The sequence below is a fragment of the Opisthocomus hoazin genome, chromosome 4 (assembly GCF_030867145.1).
Source record: "Opisthocomus hoazin isolate bOpiHoa1 chromosome 4, bOpiHoa1.hap1, whole genome shotgun sequence".
NCBI lineage: Eukaryota > Metazoa > Chordata > Aves > Opisthocomiformes > Opisthocomidae > Opisthocomus > Opisthocomus hoazin.
Window position 1 is genome coordinate 71,255,342 of NC_134417.1, and position 21,529 is coordinate 71,276,870.

At 45.2% G+C, this 21,529-nt stretch overlaps 1 protein-coding gene across 3 annotated transcripts in view; it reads right to left on the reverse strand.

The window, feature by feature from the left end:
* Positions 1-3,818: 3,818 nt before the first annotated feature.
* The window catches only part of RSU1 (Ras suppressor protein 1), a 120,395-nt gene continuing 102,684 nt past the window's right edge, over positions 3,819-21,529 (reverse strand). For 2 of the 3 annotated variants that reach the window (XM_075419440.1, XM_075419441.1), the window contains exon 9: positions 3,819-4,292. In XM_075419440.1, coding sequence (XP_075275555.1) covers positions 4,190-4,292 — 103 coding nt within the window. In that variant the 3' untranslated portion in view covers positions 3,819-4,189. The remainder of the gene's footprint in view (positions 4,293-21,529) is intronic. The other variant, XR_012763779.1, reaches the window with a different exon arrangement.

Sequence of the window (21,529 nt, forward strand, 5' to 3'; positions counted from 1 at the left end):
CAACACTGGGGGCCCAGCACCCAGCCCCAGGCACTGCAGCATGGTGGGGAGAGCCCAGAGGAGGGAGGAGAGGGGAGGGCCACGCTGGCTCAGATCGTACCCCCGAACAAGCTGCCGCTTCCCGAAAAAGGCCCGTGCTGCTGGTGGGATTTGCCAGCTGTCAGGCTGGCAGCTCACTGACGAACCGATGCTGCAGTGTCATTTCCTTAATAGGAAAGACCTGGCTAAAACCAAAACAAAGATGCCTGAAGACCAGTGACTCCATGGGAAGCGTATTTCCAGACCAACAACCACAAAAAGGCGAAACTTCAGAATCACAGTGGTGTTGCCCACGTCTTTTTTAAAGAAGAAAGAATAACGGCAGCACCCAAGTTCTCAAAGCTGAGATCTTTTTGGTCGTGTTTTTTTTTTGTTTTTTTAAACTATTATCTGCCCATCAGGAGGACTGCAGGAGGCAACAGAGGGTTAACAGACACTGTACGTACAAGAAAACCGTGGATGGTGCCTCCACATGCGGGATTTCTGGCTTCATTTTGCTCTGTCTTTAGCAAGGAGCATTAATTCCCCAGGCCACTCTTTACACAGGCACAACATATCGGTCTTAGGGTAATTTTAAAAAGTTTTCTTTATCAGGGTGCATTGTATGCAAAAAAATCTCCAAACTCTTTCCAGTTCACCGTATGCAAAATCGACACAGAGTATTACCTGCGTCGCTGTTTTCAAAGAGCTCCCAGGTGCTGGAAAGCCATAAAAAGGCAATTTCCTTCTCACAGAATCATTTTCTCCCCCTGAAGTGGTGTGTTGCTGGCTGCATGAGAGGCTGGCAGCCCAGAGACACAACCTGAACACGTGCCCGTGAATGAACAGACGGCCAAAAAGTCCTTTTCCAGGCACCCCGAGCTCAGGGAACTCCCTGCCCACCAGGCCAGCGAAACAGCACTGACCACGGGAGCAAAGAGCTGCCTTTGCAGAGCAGCCTTTGAGACACAACTGCTCCCCTCGGGGCAGCACCCACGGCCCACTGCAGGGGCCTCAGTTGGGCGGATCCCCTGGAGAAGCCACCACGGGGACCATCAGAGGGACCACCACGGGCTGCGATGCTCATTAACTCGTTCACTGCAACAGGACACAGCAGTTGCTTTCCTTTAAGTACAGTGGGGAAATAAATGTGACCCAGTAAAATGAAACAAGTTGGTTTTAAATATTAAAAAGCAATGACTCTAGAGAACAGACACATAAAATCATCAAACTCACATTAGAACTGTTGTGTAGTTTGCTCTAAGAGGCTGGTACCTTTTTAAAAACACTGAAAGACCAGCATGTTGCATCCCAGATGGTTTGCTTTTCTTCCCTGTGTCTCTTATTCTGCCCTGAGCCTCTGAAGGGCCCTCCCTGTCCTCCCATTTTGTTTTCTGTTTGTAAAGCTTTACACATTTCAGTTTTTCGTCATCTTTTCAGATCATTATCTTATTTTTTTCAGCTTTCAAGAAACTTCTTTTTTCCCCATCTGCCACGGTCTTCAGTACACTTCTTCTCCCTTTAGGATTTCTTTTATCCTTCTCATCTTTAAGCCTTTCACTTATTCTTCCCCAGAACCTTCGTTCTTGCTTTTGCTTGTCAAAACTGTGTTTCTTCCTCCTTCATGGGGGCAGAAGTGGGAAGGTTGGGTGGATTTTTTCGCTATGAACACCCAGGAATGCTCCAATCAATACTTTGAAACCCTGCAGAGGAGAGCTTGCACGAGTCTTTCAACACTTTCAAAATTTGCAACAGAAGTTAATGAAAGTCTGACTAATGTTTGAAAATCTGCAGCTTATTCTAAAGTGGTGCTGCAGCTTCCCACCACCAACATTATCAGGCCTTCCCCAACAAGCTTTTATTTTTACATTAGAGGCTCTGCTCCACGCTTTGAAACCCTTGCAGCCCCGCAGCAACTTCTCTCTTTCCCAACTGCAAGCCACAGAGCAGGTGACGGACGCAGCCTCCGACACCACCCGGACCCCCTTAGCTCCGGCTGGATTTCTGCTCAGATCAAGGCAGAGCCACGTCACCCCCCGCTCGCAGCAAACCACGTCCAGGCGTACCCAGGGAGATCTCAGCAGAGCGGCGACTTCAGTTTACCTGGAAGTGAGCATAGGCAAAACGTCTTCAAGCCTGAAAAGAGGGGTCTGGCCGTGGCTGCAGCATCCGTCGGGAGCCCCGTGGGCACTGCAAACCCCGAGGGCTGGGGCAGCCATCAGTGCCTGGGGGGGTGTCAGGGGAAAGACTCACAGCCTCCACCCCTTCCCGACAGATCATAGAATCATGGAATGGGTTGGGTTGGAAGGGACCTTAAAGATCATCTGGTTCCAACCCCCCTGCCTTGAGCAGGGCCATCTTCCACTAGACCAGGTTGCTCAGAGCTGCTATTTATTTTGCTCCAAAAGGAACTGGCAATAGTAGTTTGGGGATCCTCTGACATTTCACTGACATTTCTTCAGGGCTTTTTGTAGCGTGATTATTACTGTCATTAGGTACCCTCACGTGGTAATGCCCACACCAGATTTAATCATGTGCACTCCAGCCGGGGGCCAGTTTTTGCTGTGAATTTTTAACACGCACCCAACCTAGCAGCTCCACGGGCCTGTTTCAGTTGGACCTGTTCCCCTAGACAGATCATTGAAGAGGTCTGGAAAATACTCTGCAGAGCTTGCAGCAGATAGAGTTGACTGTTCCTGACAAGTCTACCATTCTTACTGTTTTCCATCTGCCTACCAAGACCGCTTCATTCTTCTGAAGTACCAAAGACCACTTAAAATGTGTCTCAAGCTTGATGCCAACTTCCTACCCCTGCTTGCCAATTCAAAAAATCTGTTGCAAAATATATGTCAATACATTTATTCCCAGACTAAGGCAACCATGTACTACTTAAATGCTGGGGTAATCCGAAATGGACTGAGAGGCTGGTGCTGATAACTGAGTCTTCAGATACAGAACCACTTTTGTGGAAGGTATCATCTCTAGCATGAGACACTGAAGACCTTTTCTTCTCTTGTTGAACACAACAGGCCTGTTTCAGCAGCCCGGGCATGTCTCCTGGCTGGCGGCACGGACAGCAGCCGAACTCGGCAATGGGCTGCTCAGGAGCGAAATTCATGAAATCGGAAACCAAGGGCGGGACGGTCCTGACACCAGCGATCTAGGTGTGAATATCTATTCTTGTTCCTTGAGTTTCCTGGTTAACTTTTGCTCTGCTAAGACTAATAGGTTTTTCTTCCCTGCTGCTAAGACCTGAAGCTATTTGAGATGTTCAAAAATTTGCGGCTTCTGAGCTTGGTTGTGGTGCTGGCTTTGTACAGATAAATATAGAACCTATGGCATTTTCAAAAGCCATTCGGAACAGCTCTTCAATACAAGCACATTCAGCAGACATTAAATACATTATTTGGGTTTTCTGCCTAAAAAAAAACCCAACACTTAAAAAATTGGCAGAAATACCATTTTCTTCAAATAAGAAAGTTCTCTTTCCCCAAATAAGGCTGGCAATTGGCAGCTCTTTACAAAGACAACTTTTCTTACTTTCTTCTCTCTCTTCCCCTACTTGATTTCAAAATAACCTTCAAGGCAAAAAAGCAGGACATAGTAATGTAAAAACGAAATAGAAACTGATTAAAATTTTTCACTCCTTGAACAGAATGCTTTACTTTTTAACTAACTTGTATCAGATAAAATGCTATCACGTTCCTACACAAGAAATTAACACATTGCAAGAAACTGGACACATACGTTCCTGGAGGAATTCGCTACTCAGAAGTCCTACTGAAGAAACTGAAACACAATACAAATAAAGACCTTTATTAAAATCACTTGGAATATTATATGAAATTTAATATCGTATAATATTAGGTGAAAACCCCCTGATATTAACAGGACGTGACACATGTGAAGAGAGGACATTAATATACATATAAATAGAAAAGCTAAAATGTGTTTGACAGTGATATATTAAATGGCTACATAAATGTGACCATAATTAGGAGAATACATAATTTTGTTTTCCTTAAGCAGTATCTTCTAAAGCAGTACAGATAGTAAATTGCTTTTACCTTTAGTGTCTGCTTTCTTATGAGTAACAGGAGATGCGTAGGAATATTATAGGCACATGCAAAAGCAATGTAAAAGATACAAAACAGAGGCAGAAGCCAGGGACTTATTTGTTCTTGGCTGCCAGAGGCTTACGGCTGATCTTCTTTGACTTGTCATTGTTCTTCTTTGGAGGTTCAGGATTTGCCTGCATGTGTCTGCCATAAAGACTGTAAGGAAACGAGACAAAAGAGTTTTGAGATACAATCATTAAACACAAGCTTTTACTCTGCAGCATGTTAAACACTGCATCTAGTCACTAGAAATAAAAAAAAGGAAGGTCATTCTATTTATTTGATCTCAATACACTGAATTTTCTATTAGATCTCCCGCTGCAGGCCATAATATTAGATTTTTCGTGACCTATCAGGAGAGTAACATCGGGAAGAGCAGGCCTTTGGAACAGTGCAGGAGCACTCGGTTTTGCCTTCAGAAACTGGCAGCCTTTACTCTGCCGTTACGGGATCAAGGCTTGCGAGGCTGCAAGGATGTGAATTCAAGTCGACAATGACAAAAATTGTGTTGAACTGGCGAGATAGAGTGCCCACTTAGAGCAAAGTGAGCATCAGCCCTAACCAGAAAACCCAAGGGCTTGCTAACGTGACAGAGAGCAATGGTGTCACCGCCGCCTCTGCTGCTCACTCATGATTGATAGTACTGGGACAGCTACCAACACATCAATGCCACATTAGTAAGTACCACTGATTAAATGTTGACAAAGTATCCTACAATTAAGATGGCTAGCATTCACAGAGAAGCTAAATAGACTACATGGCTGAGAAGATCTTGTTAAATATCACACAGTAATTAATAGATAATTTATGAGTAATCCTTATTAAACTAAATTAAAAACATACCCAAAATAAACACAGCTCAAACTTAACTTCCCTTATTGACATAAAGTGCTTTTTGAAGACGTGCCTTGCGGGGGTGTTAGTGTATCTAGAAGGGAACAGAGATGAGCTTTGTTTCTGCTTATTCATCTGTATAAACACCGGCAGCGTTGACACCGATGCTGGAATCCCTCTGCAGGGTGTCCCCCTGCTAACACTGCAGCCCAATGCTGGTGAGTGTCCACCCCAACACTGTGCTAGGCTGTGGCCAGTCAAACTGGACACCTAACTTCTACTGCTTGACAGGAATTCTGCTGCTGAAGCAGCTAACGGCACCCATTCCCACAACAGCCTTCCTTGGGTCACTGCACCTCCACCTTTTGGTGGACTTTGTAAAGAGACAGGATGGATCCAGGGGCTTGCGGCTGAGAAACTCCACGTATTCCTGGAATTGCCTTTTGATGTTTCAAAACCTGGATAGGCAGCTGTCAGCGCCGTCGCTGCAGAACCCGGGTCCTGCATCTCCATGTGTCTGGGGCATGCAGAAGGTCCCAGCTGTCGCAGGTGAGCTGCGCTGGTCCCTCACACGCACTCTGCCCTGCTGCAGCCCGTGCATGGAGCTTGCATGTCTGCCCAGCCCTGGCTGCAGACAAGGACCAGATATAGATCCTTGCACTACTTTTGCTTAGTCGTTTCGGGACAGACATAGTTGCTCATGATAAGCAGCTGCTTATCCAGAAAGCACGACCTGATACACAGTTCTGCAGTGGGCATCACCCTCAGCGGGTATCCTGGAGACAAAGCAGACTCTTTATTTACAGTGACCTCTTTTGCTTTGCAGGCTGAAAGTAACTTCAGCAGAGGATGGGCCCTCCTTCTTCTACAGGGCCTGGTGGTGGACCACAGAGTCAGCTGTATGCAAGAGACATCAACCACGGATCCAAACAGACAGAAATACTCTTGAATTAGCGTGCTATAAGGCATGGCCATTGACGGGCTATTTATGTCAGATACAGAGAGATTTTAGCTAAGACATACGTTGCCCTCTACGTTTTCCTGAGAAGGGGAAGCGGAGAGGGAGCTGCTGAGCTCCTCTCCCTCGGATCCAGTGATAGGACGCGTGGGAATGGTTCAAAGCTGCACCAGGGGAGGTTTAGACTGGACATTAAGAAGGCTTTCTTTACTGAGAGGGTGGTCAGACACTGAAACAGGCTGCCTAGAGAGGTGGTCGATGTCCCAGGCCTGTCAGTGTTTAAGAGGCATTTGGACAATGCCCTGAATACCATGCTTTAACTTGGTCAGCCCTGAACTGGTCAGGCAGTTGGACTAGATGATCGTTGTTGGTCCCTTCCAACTGAAATATTCCATTCCATTCCATCCTATTCTATGTCAGGAGGTTAAAAGCTACCACCTGCTCTGAGCTTTATTTTGCTGTATCTGAAAGATACTTCAGCCCTGGGGTTCCCGGACTGCAGAATGGGATTAGAGCTTCTCGCAGGGTGGTGTGGAGAGGCAGCGCTCGCTTTCACCTCCTCAGCAGCTGCAGTTTTACATCATGCTGCTAAACAGGCTGCTGTCAAGGTGCACTGTACCCAAAACAGCTGTGCTCAAGGAAAATACAACTGTAAATGATGACATTACGTCCCCTTACTGAGATTTTATGTGTGCCATCACCTACTGTCAACAAGGGATCAGATGCCATTTCCTGACGAACACAGAGAGCCCTGACCCTCCGTGACAACTGTGTGCTTACTGTTCGCTACAATACACATATTTTTCTTCTCATAAGAGATACAGTCCCAACAGCACAAGGCTATATTTTATCCAAGTACACAGCATGTGCACTAATCAAATATCCATCCCAAATAACTGTCCTGTTTTGGAAGGCGTTAAGTGAGTCCAGGGAGGGAAGATATGGAAGGAGATGTTGCGGTATCGGGAAATACCATCATTGTCAAGGAGCACAGAAGTGTCATTCAAAGGGGCTGTCCCATCAGAAACCGACTCAGTGTAGAAAAAGTCAGGGAACAAGCAGCATCTTGTTCTCAACAATACGCAGCGCAGCATTTGAACCACTGTCAGCAATAATGTTGTAACTCTGAGAAATTAGCAACTGGGAAGTGGAAATGCATGCTCAAATCTGCGAACACCCATACATAGTTAAACACTAAATTAACACTCAGGTTGGTTTTTGGCTCTAGAGAAATAATGCTATGTTGGAGTAGAACATGAGGTTTTTTTCATAGAATAACAAACTCCCCAGCTGGGGCTTTCAGCAGTGAATTAAGAGCGAATCCACTGATCCACTGTATCTGAGCACAAAAAACCTTTATGGACGGGAACAGAAGTCCACTGTCACTGTCCTGTCTCCCACCTCCCACTGCCCCACAGCTCCTTTGCCCTGTTAGTGCCAACCCCGAGAGGACTAACAGCTTCTGTGGTCTTCAGGCATTACACACCCTTTTTTGCTCAGGTTGCTTTAGGCTCCACTTCTTTGCTTTGGAAACTTTACATGAATTTCCCTCTCAGATGACCCTTTGGCATTCATTCTGCCTCTCATTTCCTGCTTTCTCAGTCCAAATGATCAAGTTTGTGGAGTGGCAGAGCTCAGATTAGCGAACGGGTGTGGTGGGAATTCTACTGACTACACGGATGCTTTCGAAGTGCACAAACTCTGAATGAACTTCAGATTCTGGTAAAGTCTACTTGGGCAACGCCCTTTGACTGTGGAGTAAGGTCCAGTGGCCACTGCACGCATTCAGTAGTAAAAATCCAAGCTGACCTGTAAGTATTTTTGGTAGCAGTTTTTCTTTGATATTTGCTCCTTACGATACTCTGCTATCAGTGCTCCAGCAACTCCCCCTACCCCATGCAAATACTATGTCAGTAGTAGTAGAAGTGCATGAGTTGCAGACATCTGCAGCACTTCTACATTCTTTTTACTTATTCTCATGTCCAACCAGTTCTCTCAGCATGTGCACTGAAGTTTCACCCAGGAAAATAATTATTTGGTTTGAAATAAGAAAATCAAACATATCTACTTAGGTTTCTCCAGCAAAATTTCAAGGAATTTTCAGCTGCACATTGCTATCTCAGCTGAAGATAAGTGCTTTACAATCTATCGCAGTAGTCTGCTACGCAAAGAGCAAGGATCAGACGTATTTAGATTACATAAGCCTTCACAGACAGGGACTGTCTCTTGTGTTTGCACACATCAAATACGAGGAGACATATGGTGTCACAACAACATTTAAATACAATAATGACTGTGATAATGCCTCTGGGACAGAATTTGCCTTCTGTTACACTGGGGAAAAGAGAATTCACAATTTTCAGTGAACTTCTGGTACAACACCAGACACCAATTTTGCAGCTCCCAATGAAAAAAAAAAAACAACGAAAAAAAACCAAAAGAAAAAACTAATGGAGCTGATCCGCACAGAGAAGCAACTGTCTGCACTACCCAAGAACCGATAACCCCTTGGCTGTAACAGATGTGGAGTTTACATATACAGTCCTGAATGATTTCGATACCTACGGGAAGGGTCCAGCCACAGCAACCGCAGCTTGCACATCACCGTCTGCCAGCCAGGCCGTAGTAACTAACTGTGTACACGCTCTTGCTCTGGCATCACTGCGAAGTCAGACGTGTGGGGCAGAGACACTCGCACACCGTCCTCGGCAGCGGCGGTCAGCTGAAGGCATGCATGCAGACAGCTCCGCATTTCAGCTGATGGATGGCAACGTTCTGGGAGATGGCACCTTGACATATCTGTTCATATGACCAGACCCGTAGCGAAGGCAGATGGTCTCCACAGACAGACAAAGGAATATTGTGGCAGGCTGTGGTTACTGTTACAAGGCAGATTTGTGAGATAAGTGCTGATAACACATTCACGGCAGCACCTTCACACTTGATATTTTGGAGCATCACCTGTTCACGGGGCTGGTATAGCTCTGAGGAGGACACTACACACAGCTTGCAGACCAAAACCTCAGCTGAAGAATAAAATCTGGAATGCAAATAAATATTTGAGATGTTTGTGGCCTGCAGCAACAGCCAGAAGCTAGTTATTAAAACCACAGTCCACAAACTGCTGAACCTTTGTAGACTTAGCAGCTACAGTATTGCATGCAGCCTTCTCATTGTGTTAGAGTGAAAGGGGAGATTAAATGCAACACTGAAAATGCAGAAAGCCCTCAGATAGAGATTTCCAGTTGCTTTCTTTCCTTGTATATATTGTTCAAAGTAAATATCTCTCATGAACATAAATGTTTCTTTGTATGCAAATATAAACAAAATCTCCCTGCATTCTCTATCTGCCCCACTGGAACTAACAAATGAGAGCACTATGGCTGCTGCAGCAAAACCAACAATATCAAGTGAGAAAGATGCTCATTAAACTTCATCATTCTGTCTACTTTAATGATGCTTTTACTTAATAAAAATTCCCCAAGCATTTGCAACGATATTAGGCGAGGTCTTTGGTTATGTATCAGGGGTCTAAGCTGTCACTAGCAAGCATGCAGTTCAGGAGGGGCATTCCCAAGAGGAAAGAGTGAATACAGCTTTCTTGTAATAAATTCAGAGAGAATCAATAACCACAGCCTGCCACATTACTTAAGCATTTAGGAAAGTAGGTGATCCTTCTAAATTAAACTACAAATTGCTAAATGTTGCAATTACAGCATAAGATCAGGCATGGAGCCTTGTACCTTGAAAGCATACAGTCTTGCTACCAAAATCCCTGAACTTAAAAAAGAACCATAGTTAAAATTCATAAAGCTCAAAAGAGCCACTTTCAAAAACCACCTTCAGCACAATTGCCTTGGATTTTTCTCTCTTGTACAACAAAATGCTCACCAGCTGACAGCTACACGTTCCCAGAGATGAAAAGAGTGAACTTGTAAGCCAGTGAACTAGCGTAAAGTGTTTGAGGCACACACCGGTCTTCTTGAGTTTAAGCATTTTGGCACAGGATTTCAAGAACAAGCCATAAGAAATACGTTGATCTCACTTCATGCCTGTAATAGACCTACAGGGTGAGCACACAGCGTGAAAAGGACGCGCGCAGCTAAACACGACCCTGGAGAGATGCTACCTCCAGGCACGTACCCTAAACTGAGAAACAAAGGTGAAACATTCCAGCACTGCTCGCTTTTCCAGAAGCTTGAGCTTAGGTCCAGGTGGGTATTTAGTGCTCAGATGCAGCTTCAAATGTGGGTATTTACAGTGACCTCAACAGGACAGGCCCCAGCCCCAGCTGCTGAAGGAGGGGAGGGGAAAGGTGGAACCAGTGGTGCTACCACTAGAGACCCAAAGCTGAAAGCAGTGCTTGCACAACTGACACGTGCTAGCTACCCTGTACACAATTCTCAAGTACTTACTGCAAGATGTTTTTGCCCTGGCAGGTTTTGCATAGCTTCTGGTATCCCCTCTGAGCAACCGAGTCTGGCCTTTTCTCCCGTGGGAGCCGATAACACGTCACCGCCTCAAACCACATCTTCCAGGAAGGGGACAGATACCAGGGTTTAATTTGCCAGTAATGTACCAGTGAGGGAAAATAGCAGGGGTTAAAATTACTTCACAAGTGTCATTATTTTGGTAGTTTACTAATAATTTATTTTTATTCTCTGTGACATAAGTCAGATGATTTAAATTAAGAGGAACATTGCAATGGTAAGTGAAAAGAGTATCTGATTTCCTTGTACACTTGGGTGGCAAGCTGAAGTTTTGGGTTTCTTAATAAGGAGGAACAGACAAAAGTGACTCATTTTACCCGGCTAATTTTTTGCCCCTTGTTTGCGAGAGCAGCTGGCAGTAGTGTCAGAGATGTTCATCATCTGAAGCTCTCTGCAAGCTTCTTCAAAAACTCCGCTTCGGCCAGTCATCTGTCCGTGTCCCAGCTCGCTCCTCAGGCCCCGCCGTGGAGGCAGCGCTGCTGGCTGCAGGGGGCAGGCACCGGGTGCTGCACGCCCGCTACGCTGCAAGAGCCTCTGGGCTCCGAAACCTGCAGCTCTCCACGTGCGGAAGAACCGCTCCAGTAGTTTTAGGTCTGTAACAGTTTGTGTTCCTCGACTGCCCACTCACACTCTGGTATGCCGAATGCTTCAGACTGCCCCAAATCTCCACATCCCAGAGGCCAGCCGCAAGACACTCCAAAGCGTAACAACCTGTGATATTTTTCCATTCCCTCCACCTGGCCCAACAATCCTCATAACCCAAAGTTCCTGCAGAGTTCGCTCTGGCATCACCCTCCCTAATTCCCTCCAAGTCCTGCAAAGGACTCGCCTTTCAAAGAGACTTTCTGCATCGCCAGAAATCCCTAATCCCCTCAAGTGCTTTCTGGGGTCTTAATCCCCAGAGGCACTCTGCAGAGGAACTGGTCACCTCTTCCCATCTTGGTTTAGCTCTTTTTGTAGCTAGTTTCATTTTTTGGAGCCCGAATTAGAAAAGAAGGAGAAGATTCAGTACAGGTGGAGAGCTAGGTATCCAAGCCCATGCTGCAGTCAGTGGACATCTGGCTAATGAAGCCAGTAGAGCTTTTTAGGTGACCAAATGCAAGTGCCTGCTGCAAGATGCTTAGCTGCTATACTGTTACAGCTTTTCACCAACTACAGTGGACAGTGGGCAGCTGGCTGACACACAGGCACTCACGTTTAGATATTTTAAAATGCTAGATGAAGTCCACCCAAAACAATCACTCCCTCTGCTTCCACTTCGCATGCTCTCACAAGCTGTTAGTTACCTTGCATCACAGATTCTGCTGAGCCATACAGTCCAACGCTGACTTACTGCGAATTCCTGCCTAGAAACACTCCAAATCTCAACAAGCAAAATAACCTGCATTCTGCCAAAACCATCCTGGAGCTCACTATCTCAGTGACTGTGCAGAACGTGCATCCTCAAAAACAAGTCCACCCATCACATGTGTCTCCTACCAGCCGCTTCATCATTCAGTTCCCTATAGGGCTTCCTTCTGCCAGACCCCTCAGCCCCAGTCTCTCCCCTTTACATTTGCTGTGCCATGTACCCGAAGAAGAGAAAGACTCGACCTTTATGTGCCATGTTTCCCACCCACTTTCCCTACAGGTTACTGTCAGAGATGGACCCTGACCAGACGGACCTCTGGCCTGAGCTCAGGAGCTCCCTGTGGTGCTCCTCACGATAGCATCATCAGTCGTGCCATGATGACAGCAGCCCAAACACAGCAGCTGTAAAGGGAATACAGTCCCGTTGGATGCACAAGGAGACACCTCGGGGGAGACGTGTCTGTGTGGAGAGATCTGAGCTGAGGTAACCATGATTTACCAACAGCTGCTCTCCTGTAGCGCTGGCATTTCCTGGGTAATTTTAATTCTGCCAGACATGTCTGCTCTTAAACTGGTTAAATTAAATCCCTGTTTCTTTGAACTCACCATCTTGCATGTTAAAGAGAATGCATTTTTTTTTCCCCAGAAAGGAATTCCAACTAGGCGTTAGGCATTTCTTTAACTAATATACAGTAATAAAAGAAAGTCGTCTCCTCATATTCTCTGAGGCTAGCAGCCTTTTGAAGCAAGTAGTTTAAATGAGAGGCTTGTTATGGGAGCATAGCTGGAAGCCATAGAAACCTAGCAAAAAAAGCAGCTTTTTTCCTTTAGGAAAATATACAGGCCAAGATTTGCAAAACTGGCTAATGACTTTGCATACCCAACTTGAAAGACCTTACAAGAAATGTGGCTTTTGGTAGGGGGGGGTTTGAAAGTGCACGAAACACCAACATCTGCTTTCTGAAAGTCAGACCTATCTGTGGAATTATTAGTAAAATTAAGGTTTTACATCTGAAAATTAAGTTTTATATGAAAAACCTAGCACTGTTCACCCATTGAGGAAAAACATAAAATCAAAAGGAGCCCTGAGGATGGGGCACAGCTGCAGCAGGCATGCGAGGAATCCACTAACACAGCAACTCCCTGCAATGTACCATAGAGGATGGAATGGAGTGGAGACTCCGTGGCCATGCTCCGTGATGATAAAGCGGGAAGAAATGGTCCTCTAGAACTGATAAGCAGCTCATCTGGCCCCCTGAGCCAACAGGTTTTCGAAACCTTGCCAAAGTGCTATCCTTTCGTGAACTTTGCCCGTTTTAGTATCATTTTAATACTAAAACACACCTCCATCCCGAAGGCTACCCGCCTCCGAGGTGTGACCACTCCTCTTCAAGTCTGTGCCCTTGATTTTTTGTAAACTATACCTTTAAATGTGAAGCGAGAGAATTTTACACCAATCATGATAAAAGGTATGTATGACTACAGTCACTCAAACTCCACCTTAAATGTAGAAAGGATATAAAAATAGCCAGGGAAATAGGGGATTATTGGAGAAGAAGATAACACCATGAGCAAGTCAAGGGCAACTCCACCTCAGACTGCCTCCGACAGCCGCGATCGACTGACGGGCTGAGCCTTGCTTCTCCCCTCCTTGGGATGCCTTGGGTGAGACTTAAACTAAGTGCTTTTCTCGGGAATCTTAGAAATCTCTCTAGAGAGTTACTGCCTAATGTTTATAGCCAGGCTGTATTATTTATAACCTTTTCACGCATTTTATACTTGATAACATATTTGCACGTGCTTTCTTGCAGACAGTCACTGTCACCGGCAATTCAAAAAAACCTATATACCTGTTGCACAAATAAAACTGCACTGTTTCAGTAGCCAGTTGTCACAGTTTCTCACTGAACGCGACCGAATGCGGCCGTGCTAGTTCATGAGCACAACTGGACTGAAGATGCAGACCTGCTATTAGCGTATCCAGAATTGTGGTAGTTTAATATACGTATTAAACGCGACTGGACTGGTAGTGGCAAATTGGACATCACTCAGAATTTAAACCTAGCTGCACCTAGCCTCTCTGGTGAAAAGAGTTAAAATGCAAGGGGGTTTATTTTCTGCCAAATTAACGCGACACTATCTAGCACCCAGGGAGCCCAGCACTGAAAATCTCAGCGGCGACACAAAGCCAGAGACACACACAAGGGGGATCTCCATGGAACTGTCATGAAGATGGAAAGGAGAGGATGTGCTTATGCTTATTTCTTTAAAAACAGAGACAAACACGAATTCAGATTTAATCTAGAGAACCTATTATGCTATAAAACAACCCCCAGCTAGCCCAGTATAATGAGTCAGCAGGCTGAGAGAGAACGCTTCATTTCTGCAGCTGGACAGAGTCCTACCAGACTATCTCAGTTACAAAGAATTTCTCACTGGGGCTGACATCTTCAAGTGCATCCAGGAGGGCTGATCTCCTTTCTCACACCCCATTTTGAATCGATCGGTGAGTGGTTCAGCCTACGTGTGCAGACTAGTCCCTGGATCCACCCCAGGCATGGAGAAACTTCATAGGTCAGAACCTGAAATCCTCATGGTTGAGAATTCCCACAGCGTGCTGCGGAACATTTTTCCCCTTGTTTTGCTTTCACAGATGAAATGGTGTTTTCCCACTTACACATGACCAGAAAAAACAATTTAGTGCCAGATACGGGCATCAGCTGCAAACCCTGAGGGCTGAGGTATCCACTAGAACAAATGACATCCTCCACCTAAGGAATCAAAAGGAATTAAAAGCTGCAGAATCTGCAGAAGCAGGCTCTGCTTCTTTGGCAGAAGCCAGCACAGGTGGCTGCAGAGAAAAATCCACCAGTAAGAAGTAAAAAGACTATTCAAGTGAGAAAGAAGTGTATTCTGCTAACTGAAGTCACCTGTATCATCACAACCCTTGTCTTTATGTATTTGTAATTTCATGAGCATGAAGTGGGTAAATCCACAGTTTGCTCCATTTCACCAAACCGTGTCGTCGGGATCATACTCCAGGCCACCTGCCTGCTCCCAAACTAACCCTGGACAGGCAGACAACACGGTGCAGAACACATACTGGCACGCAGCGCAGACACCTTCCTGGGGCCAGCTGAACACAGGCTTCTTCATTCTTGTGTTATCAGACAATCATAGAATGGTTTGGGTTGCAAAGGGACCTTTAGAGGTCATCTAGCCCAACCCCTCGGCAATAAGTAGGGACATCCTCAAGTAGATCGGGTTGCTCAGAGCCCCATCCAACCTGACCTTGAATGTTCCCAGGGATGGGGCATCGACCACCTCTCTGGGCACTCTGTTCCATTATTTTATTGTTCCCCACATGGAGTCCTTCGGGCTTAAGTAAACCAGTGCTCATTTTCCTTTCTGAATGCTATACTAAGGGGCATGCTGCTCAGAGAAGTCCCCTTACATAATCTTTATTATTGATTTACTACATGCATTTTGGTGTGCACCTAATTAACATTTAAAAAAAAGGAAAACGGAGGGTAAAAATAGCTAAGTGCAAGCCAAGGAACTTCAAGTTATTCTACGTCTGGCAGGTATGTATTTCTTTTCCAGTAGCTAGACAAAAATGTACCAATAAAATGTATAGAAAGGACTCTGGGGAAATACCGATACGCAGACTCACTTTTTTTCTCTTTTTTTTAAAGCAAAACTGAAGTGTCTGAGTTAATTTGAGCCTGCTCTGCTGCACACTGAGGATGACCAATTTCACTGGCAGTAGCAGGCAGAGCATTCAGGGGACTGCAATTCTCCACACTCCGGGTTTCTATAGCTGCCCTGCTCTGCTGGGCTGGCTCACATGCCTCTCCCAGGGTGTCCACCTTCGTCATCCCTACCGGCTCCTCAAAACAGACACAAGACCGAACAGTGACAAGGGACACAGTGGTAAACTCAGCGAACCTAATCCCTCTGAATCACCACTCCTGAGACCCTCAAAGATGAAGGACTAAGCCCTCATCCCATCACACAACCCACCTGCGTGACCCAACGCAGGAAACTCTTTCTGGAAGGCTGTGTGAGCTCTGGAGACCACTGTGTAAAGGTGGCATAGGACTTACTGTGCGGTGCTTAGCGGGAGTCTTTCAACTGAGCATAAGTGTTTAAGGAATACACAGGATTTATGAGATGTTTAGGGGATGGACCAAGAGAGTGGAAGGGAGGGATCAAGGTGGATGGCAGAGAACAAGCCCAGGAAAATGGAGAAAGGATCAGGCAGCGAATAAATGAGGCCAACAGTGTGCAAGCAGGAGGCTGGTCAGCATGCTTGTTTGGCTAAGCTCTGCGCCAAGCCACCTCCACTTTGTCCTACCTAAACTGTGCTTCTAACTGTCTTCTGCGTGAGTGTGCTCTCTGCTCTGACAGCATGCATGCATGACCCATCAGCAAAGTTCAAGCCAGACCAGCTGGTCACTAGGATGGACTGAGTCCTGGATACTGGGGAGACCAAGGGTCCAGGACCGTCTCCCAGGGAGGCTGAGGAGCTCTAGGGTGGTAAGACTTCAAACATCAAGACGTGGGAGCCAGGTACCAGAGGGATCCCTGACATAAGGCTTTCCCTGAGCATTGATCCCTAGAAATGCAGTCTGGCTGTTCTTCATCCTCTGTGTTTATGTGGCCATCTGTCCTCCTGTCATGCTAATCTGTTCGCAGCTGGCCATGTGTATATACGTGTATATATATGTTCTGAATTCGTGGTTAGCCTTGCTATTGGCAGGACAAGGGAACAGGGATATGGAGCAGCTACTGGCTGCCATCGGTGGAGGAATACTCTGGCTCCTCCAGCTCAAAAGCACTACCAGGAAAAAGGTGAAGACATGAGGAAACTCACCTTACCTTTTTGACACAAAGGACCACATCTGAAGTGCTACACATCACAGACAACCCAATTGCACCCAGTCACCTGAGTCGGCTTTGTTTGACTCACGTTGGGTGTGCTTCCCAGAAAGGCTGTTCCATGGGAACCTTCTTGGATTGAATTTTTGAACATGCGTAACAGGTCAATGCAAATATTGAATTTTGCCATTTTCCTCATGAAATTTCTTTCCAGTTCCCAAATACAGCCCTTTCAACTGCCCTCTGGACAACATTCCTACAAACATGCCAATGATGTCAATCTTTCAGACACTCTGATGAGTTGTGCTCAGACAGGTCTGCATACATGTAAAGCAGCAAGGAGATTCAAAGCCAATTTCAAAATCATTGTCGCCATTCACGTTAAAATGCTGGAACTCTGAAAGCCAGTGATCAAGTACTTCATTATGGAAGCAAAAATATCAATACAATGGTTTTCCAGTTATATACATCTACTGTGGAAGACCAAAGATGGTCACACAGATACCACCTAATAAAATGATACAGATTATTCACCCTATTTTCCAGGCAGTTTTGTACAAATCATCACACCATTAATATCTGGCGAACAATTACTGTGTTTTAAGCAAATCTTTGGCGTTTTTCCATGGCTTTTATTGAGCCAACAAAGCTGTTCCAGAATCTTTTCAGGAGGGACCTATGTTATGTGGCAGCCAATAATCTTTATGGTAACACTGCAATGAAAATGTCGCTTACTGTAATGAGCAGAGATCATAAGTTAAGCCCCCAGCTACCTTTCACTTATTTTTCATTACAGTCTTTCTGGGTTTGTTATGCTTCAAGAGTACTCAGGGAATTACACCAAACTAGGCTCACTGGTCAGCTCTTCATTACTCAGACCCCACTGAAACTGAGCAATCAGCAAACTGAACCAGCTCCTGAGGTAACACAAGATACTAGTATTTGTCTGAATATTTACCATTTATTTTTTAGCTCGTCCTCTTTCTTAAAGCTCTGTTCTGTAAAGCCTTGCCTACAGCTGGAGGCGGTTCTGAAACAACAGGAAAATCACGTAATACCTTTTCACACCATCAACACCTTGAGCGAAGGGTTGGGCTTCTTTTGGTCTACCAGAAACAAACTGTGATAGACTCGTGTTTTCCTGACAGCAGTGTTCCTCCTAGATTTCTGTTCCATAGTGCTGGATGAGCTGGGTGAGACAAGAAGCCTCACTTGCTGTGTGAATCCTTGTCCCTGCTCCACTGCAGATTTTTACACACGCTTCCTTCCTTCTTGCAAAGCAAGAAGCTGACCACTCCCCCCTTTGGAAAACAGCAGTTCCTGACATCAGTAAGTTCTGATGTCATCCAATGCTCACAACTTCCCAAGTTTCTTTCAGTGTCTTTCAAGGCCTGCAGTGTGAAGAACACAGAGCCTTTTGAAAGGCATTCTTCTCCCCTGATGTCCACCAAGATGAAATGGCAACATAGAATCAGCCCGATTTTGATTTCAATAAAATCAGTGTAAGTTTTGCTTCCTATTTCAGTGGGTGCAAGGTTTGGCCTTTAATGTCACACAATCTATTCCTGACAACTGCAAATCCACTGGTGCACACCGTGCAGCACGGGCTATCTTGTGAGACAGGTCTCATCACAGCCTTCTCGGAAAGCCCCTACATTTCTTATTTTAGATCTCTACTGAACAGAGAGACTTGGGAAGTGCAAAGACCTCAAGATTACTGAAGAATTACCAAAGAGGTTTCATAATAATGTGTGTTGTAATTAGCGTCAGCAATTGAGGCATATCTTGGAAACTGTACAAAAACAAACATGGCTTTACAATGTCAATCAAACAGTATGTTCTTTGTTATTGAAATCACCTACACAAGGCCATTATTATCCATGCAAGCAAACAGGCAAACTGCAGTTGCAGTATAGCTCACAAGCCTCAAACTGTACAGCAACATATGAACAACATCTAGGCTAGCTCTGAACAGTGCAGTGAAAATTATGTCTTCTCATCAAGTGCTAGTAATAGCTACAGCCAGTGAGTCACTCTGTAAACTTCTTAATACACACATTAACCAAAATAGTTTCTCTTAGCATGGAGGGTGGGATTATGCATACTGGTATGATCTGGTTTTGCTGAACATCTTTTCGCCGTAGGTAGGTAGCACTCATCCCAAATCGTTGGTGCTTACGTATGCTCATGAGTTAGAGGAACAAATATGGAACTTTCACTTAAAAGGACAAGAACTGGTTCACTTGATCATCAGACATTTGCAAAACGCACCCACGGGAGCCCGCAAGAGTGACGCAAAATAAACCAGTGGTTCCACCTGCTCCTGGGCAAGAGGAAAGGGAACGTGGAGTTGAAACCACTTGCACTGAATCAGTCTAAGTGCCACGGTCACAACGCAGGCAGAAAGAGTGCATCAATGGGGAGCCAAACCCCAGGCTGCAGTCTTGGAGGATAAACTGCAGGACAGCGACTCTCCATCTTCTTAGAAACATGTTGGAAAATACATTGCAGGGAGGGCAAACGTGGTCCTTGGACTACTGGCCTTATTTTCTGGCTCCTCAACACATAAACTACTAACAAGTTTACCAAATCCCAGCCTATGCTACGCAAGGTAGCAAAGAGACACCCCCTTAACTTGTGAAACCGTCCCAGTATTCCCCAAACTTGCAGCATGGAGCAGCTTTATGAGAAAGTGGAGTGGGAAAAGCAAAGTGGCAAAAGATTTGTCAACAACTCTCTGTCACCAAGAAAGCACTTCATTAGCCTGTCAATTGCACAGTGTCTAGGAGATGCATTCATTGACAACTCACTGTCAATTGATCCAACATCTATATAAAGCTGCTCTTCTGCCATGAGCTTGCTGACTCACATGAGCATGAGATCTATAGAGAACTAATAGCTATACTAAGCCCCAAATCGCTCTAATTTCTAAACAAAAGGAAACCAGAAGTGGTAAATTCCCACCAACATCTCACCAGCCAGACCATATTCACTGCTTACAGAACAACATTTTAAAATGAGATTAATTTTTGATACACTTTGTAGTTGGGGTATGAACTCACAGTGAATAGAAGTCCTTATATAAACCACCATTTTTTACTTCTGTGGCCATTTGTGCTTACAGGAACATGTCTGAAACACGGGGAGTCTGGAAGTACCCAGTGATGTTCAATTCTGTGCGCCAACCAACTGCTCTGTGCAGTCGGGTCCCTCAGCCTCTCATCGGGTTAGGATAATGCTGCGAATCGCTAATTGATCCTGCAGTGGCTTCAACAACTGGCAGTCACTTCACACAGCCAGCAGCATTCCTGCAGCGCACACACACCTAACCCTTGCTTGCTTTGCTTTGTACTACTTGTTTTATCACTTCATGATAAAGCGGCATCAAAGACAGCAGGAGTAACCTATTCTGGCATCTCCATCTGGCACTATATATCAGACTTGTGCTGCTCTGGTGGATTAGTTTCAGATCCCTGTTGGCAGATCAAAGGCAGCAATAATAACCACAAATCAATCCCTCTTTAAGGCCTAAAACATCTTCTCCTTCACACAGGATGCCCCATTTCTTCACCACCCCAGAGTCCTTATAAATACCAACTTTACCTAGACACAACAGTTGTATGCAGATACTCAGGCCCTGGAGCATTTGGCACTGTGTTTTGAGCTGCCTTCTCCTATTCACTGACAAACAAAATGAGAAGCACCGGTACAGAGGGGCTCACACAGATTAAACACTTGAGTCCCTGGAAGCCAGAAAGCTGCCTGATGCCAAAGTGAGGGCATACAGAGAAGAGGGATTGCTTCACTCAGTCTCATCTCAGGTGATGTATTTTCCAGCACCCACCAGTGAGACAGTGCTGTGTTTTCACTGAAGCCCCCAGCTACCAGCAGCTCACTGCTCAGTGCTCTAAACCGACCAACAGATGTTTTCCGAGCACGTGTTCAGATACCGAATAGATGCATCCCCAGCTGAGTAACTGCACCATGGACAGGTTGCTTTCTAATGGTGTTTCCAGACAGCTCACTCACCTGATTAGCACATGCTCTAGAAAATAGGACTCAGAAGAAAGGAGGTTCATGAGGTTTGAGATCCACACAGCTGCTCCAATATAGCGGGAACACCTGGTCCTTTTTGCAATGACTGTGCTTGCATTCTTGAGATTGCGTTTCAATTCCTGATGCTCACCTGTTAGGCCTTAGCTGTAGGCAGTGCGAGATAAAAATATGACTCAAAGGCTAGGTATCGGCTCTCTGCCTGGCTATGCTTTACTGTCAAAATGAGATTTTTACTGCAGGAGAAGCAGCTTTTGTTTGCTCCATCTCCGTAACACCTTCACGGTGACAAAGCTGTATTTACCATGATGTAGCTAGGCAGTTCCCTAGGACTCCACTCGCCCAGAGATATTGTGGCGAAAAAAATATCGGTGCCTTGGATTTTACAGGAGAACAGCTATTATGCTGTAAAAGATATACCTGCATGGGCAGGAAAGACAAACTCTTGTCCTTATCTTCAAGTCTTTCAGTCTTGTAACTTGCAGTTTGAACTGTCTCCAAAGAGACTGCAAAACATCAGCTAGAATAGCCACAGTTCAACATTCCTACATCCTTCCTAAAATGAAACCCAGAGATAAATAGTCAAAATCATAGCTGCTTAAAGATCTTCTGAAATTCTTAAGAAAAAAATGTATCAACTAAAGGCAAACAGCCATAAAGCCTCTGGTGCTAATATTGCATACCAGCGCAATTTACAAAGGCCAGAAAGACCTAGTATTTCAGAGTTACCACATCAGGGCCCAAAGAATATTTTGTCCTAAAATTCTTTTGAATACAAATATAAAGTACTTTGATCCTGATTTTTGCAGTATTCAATTAAGATACAA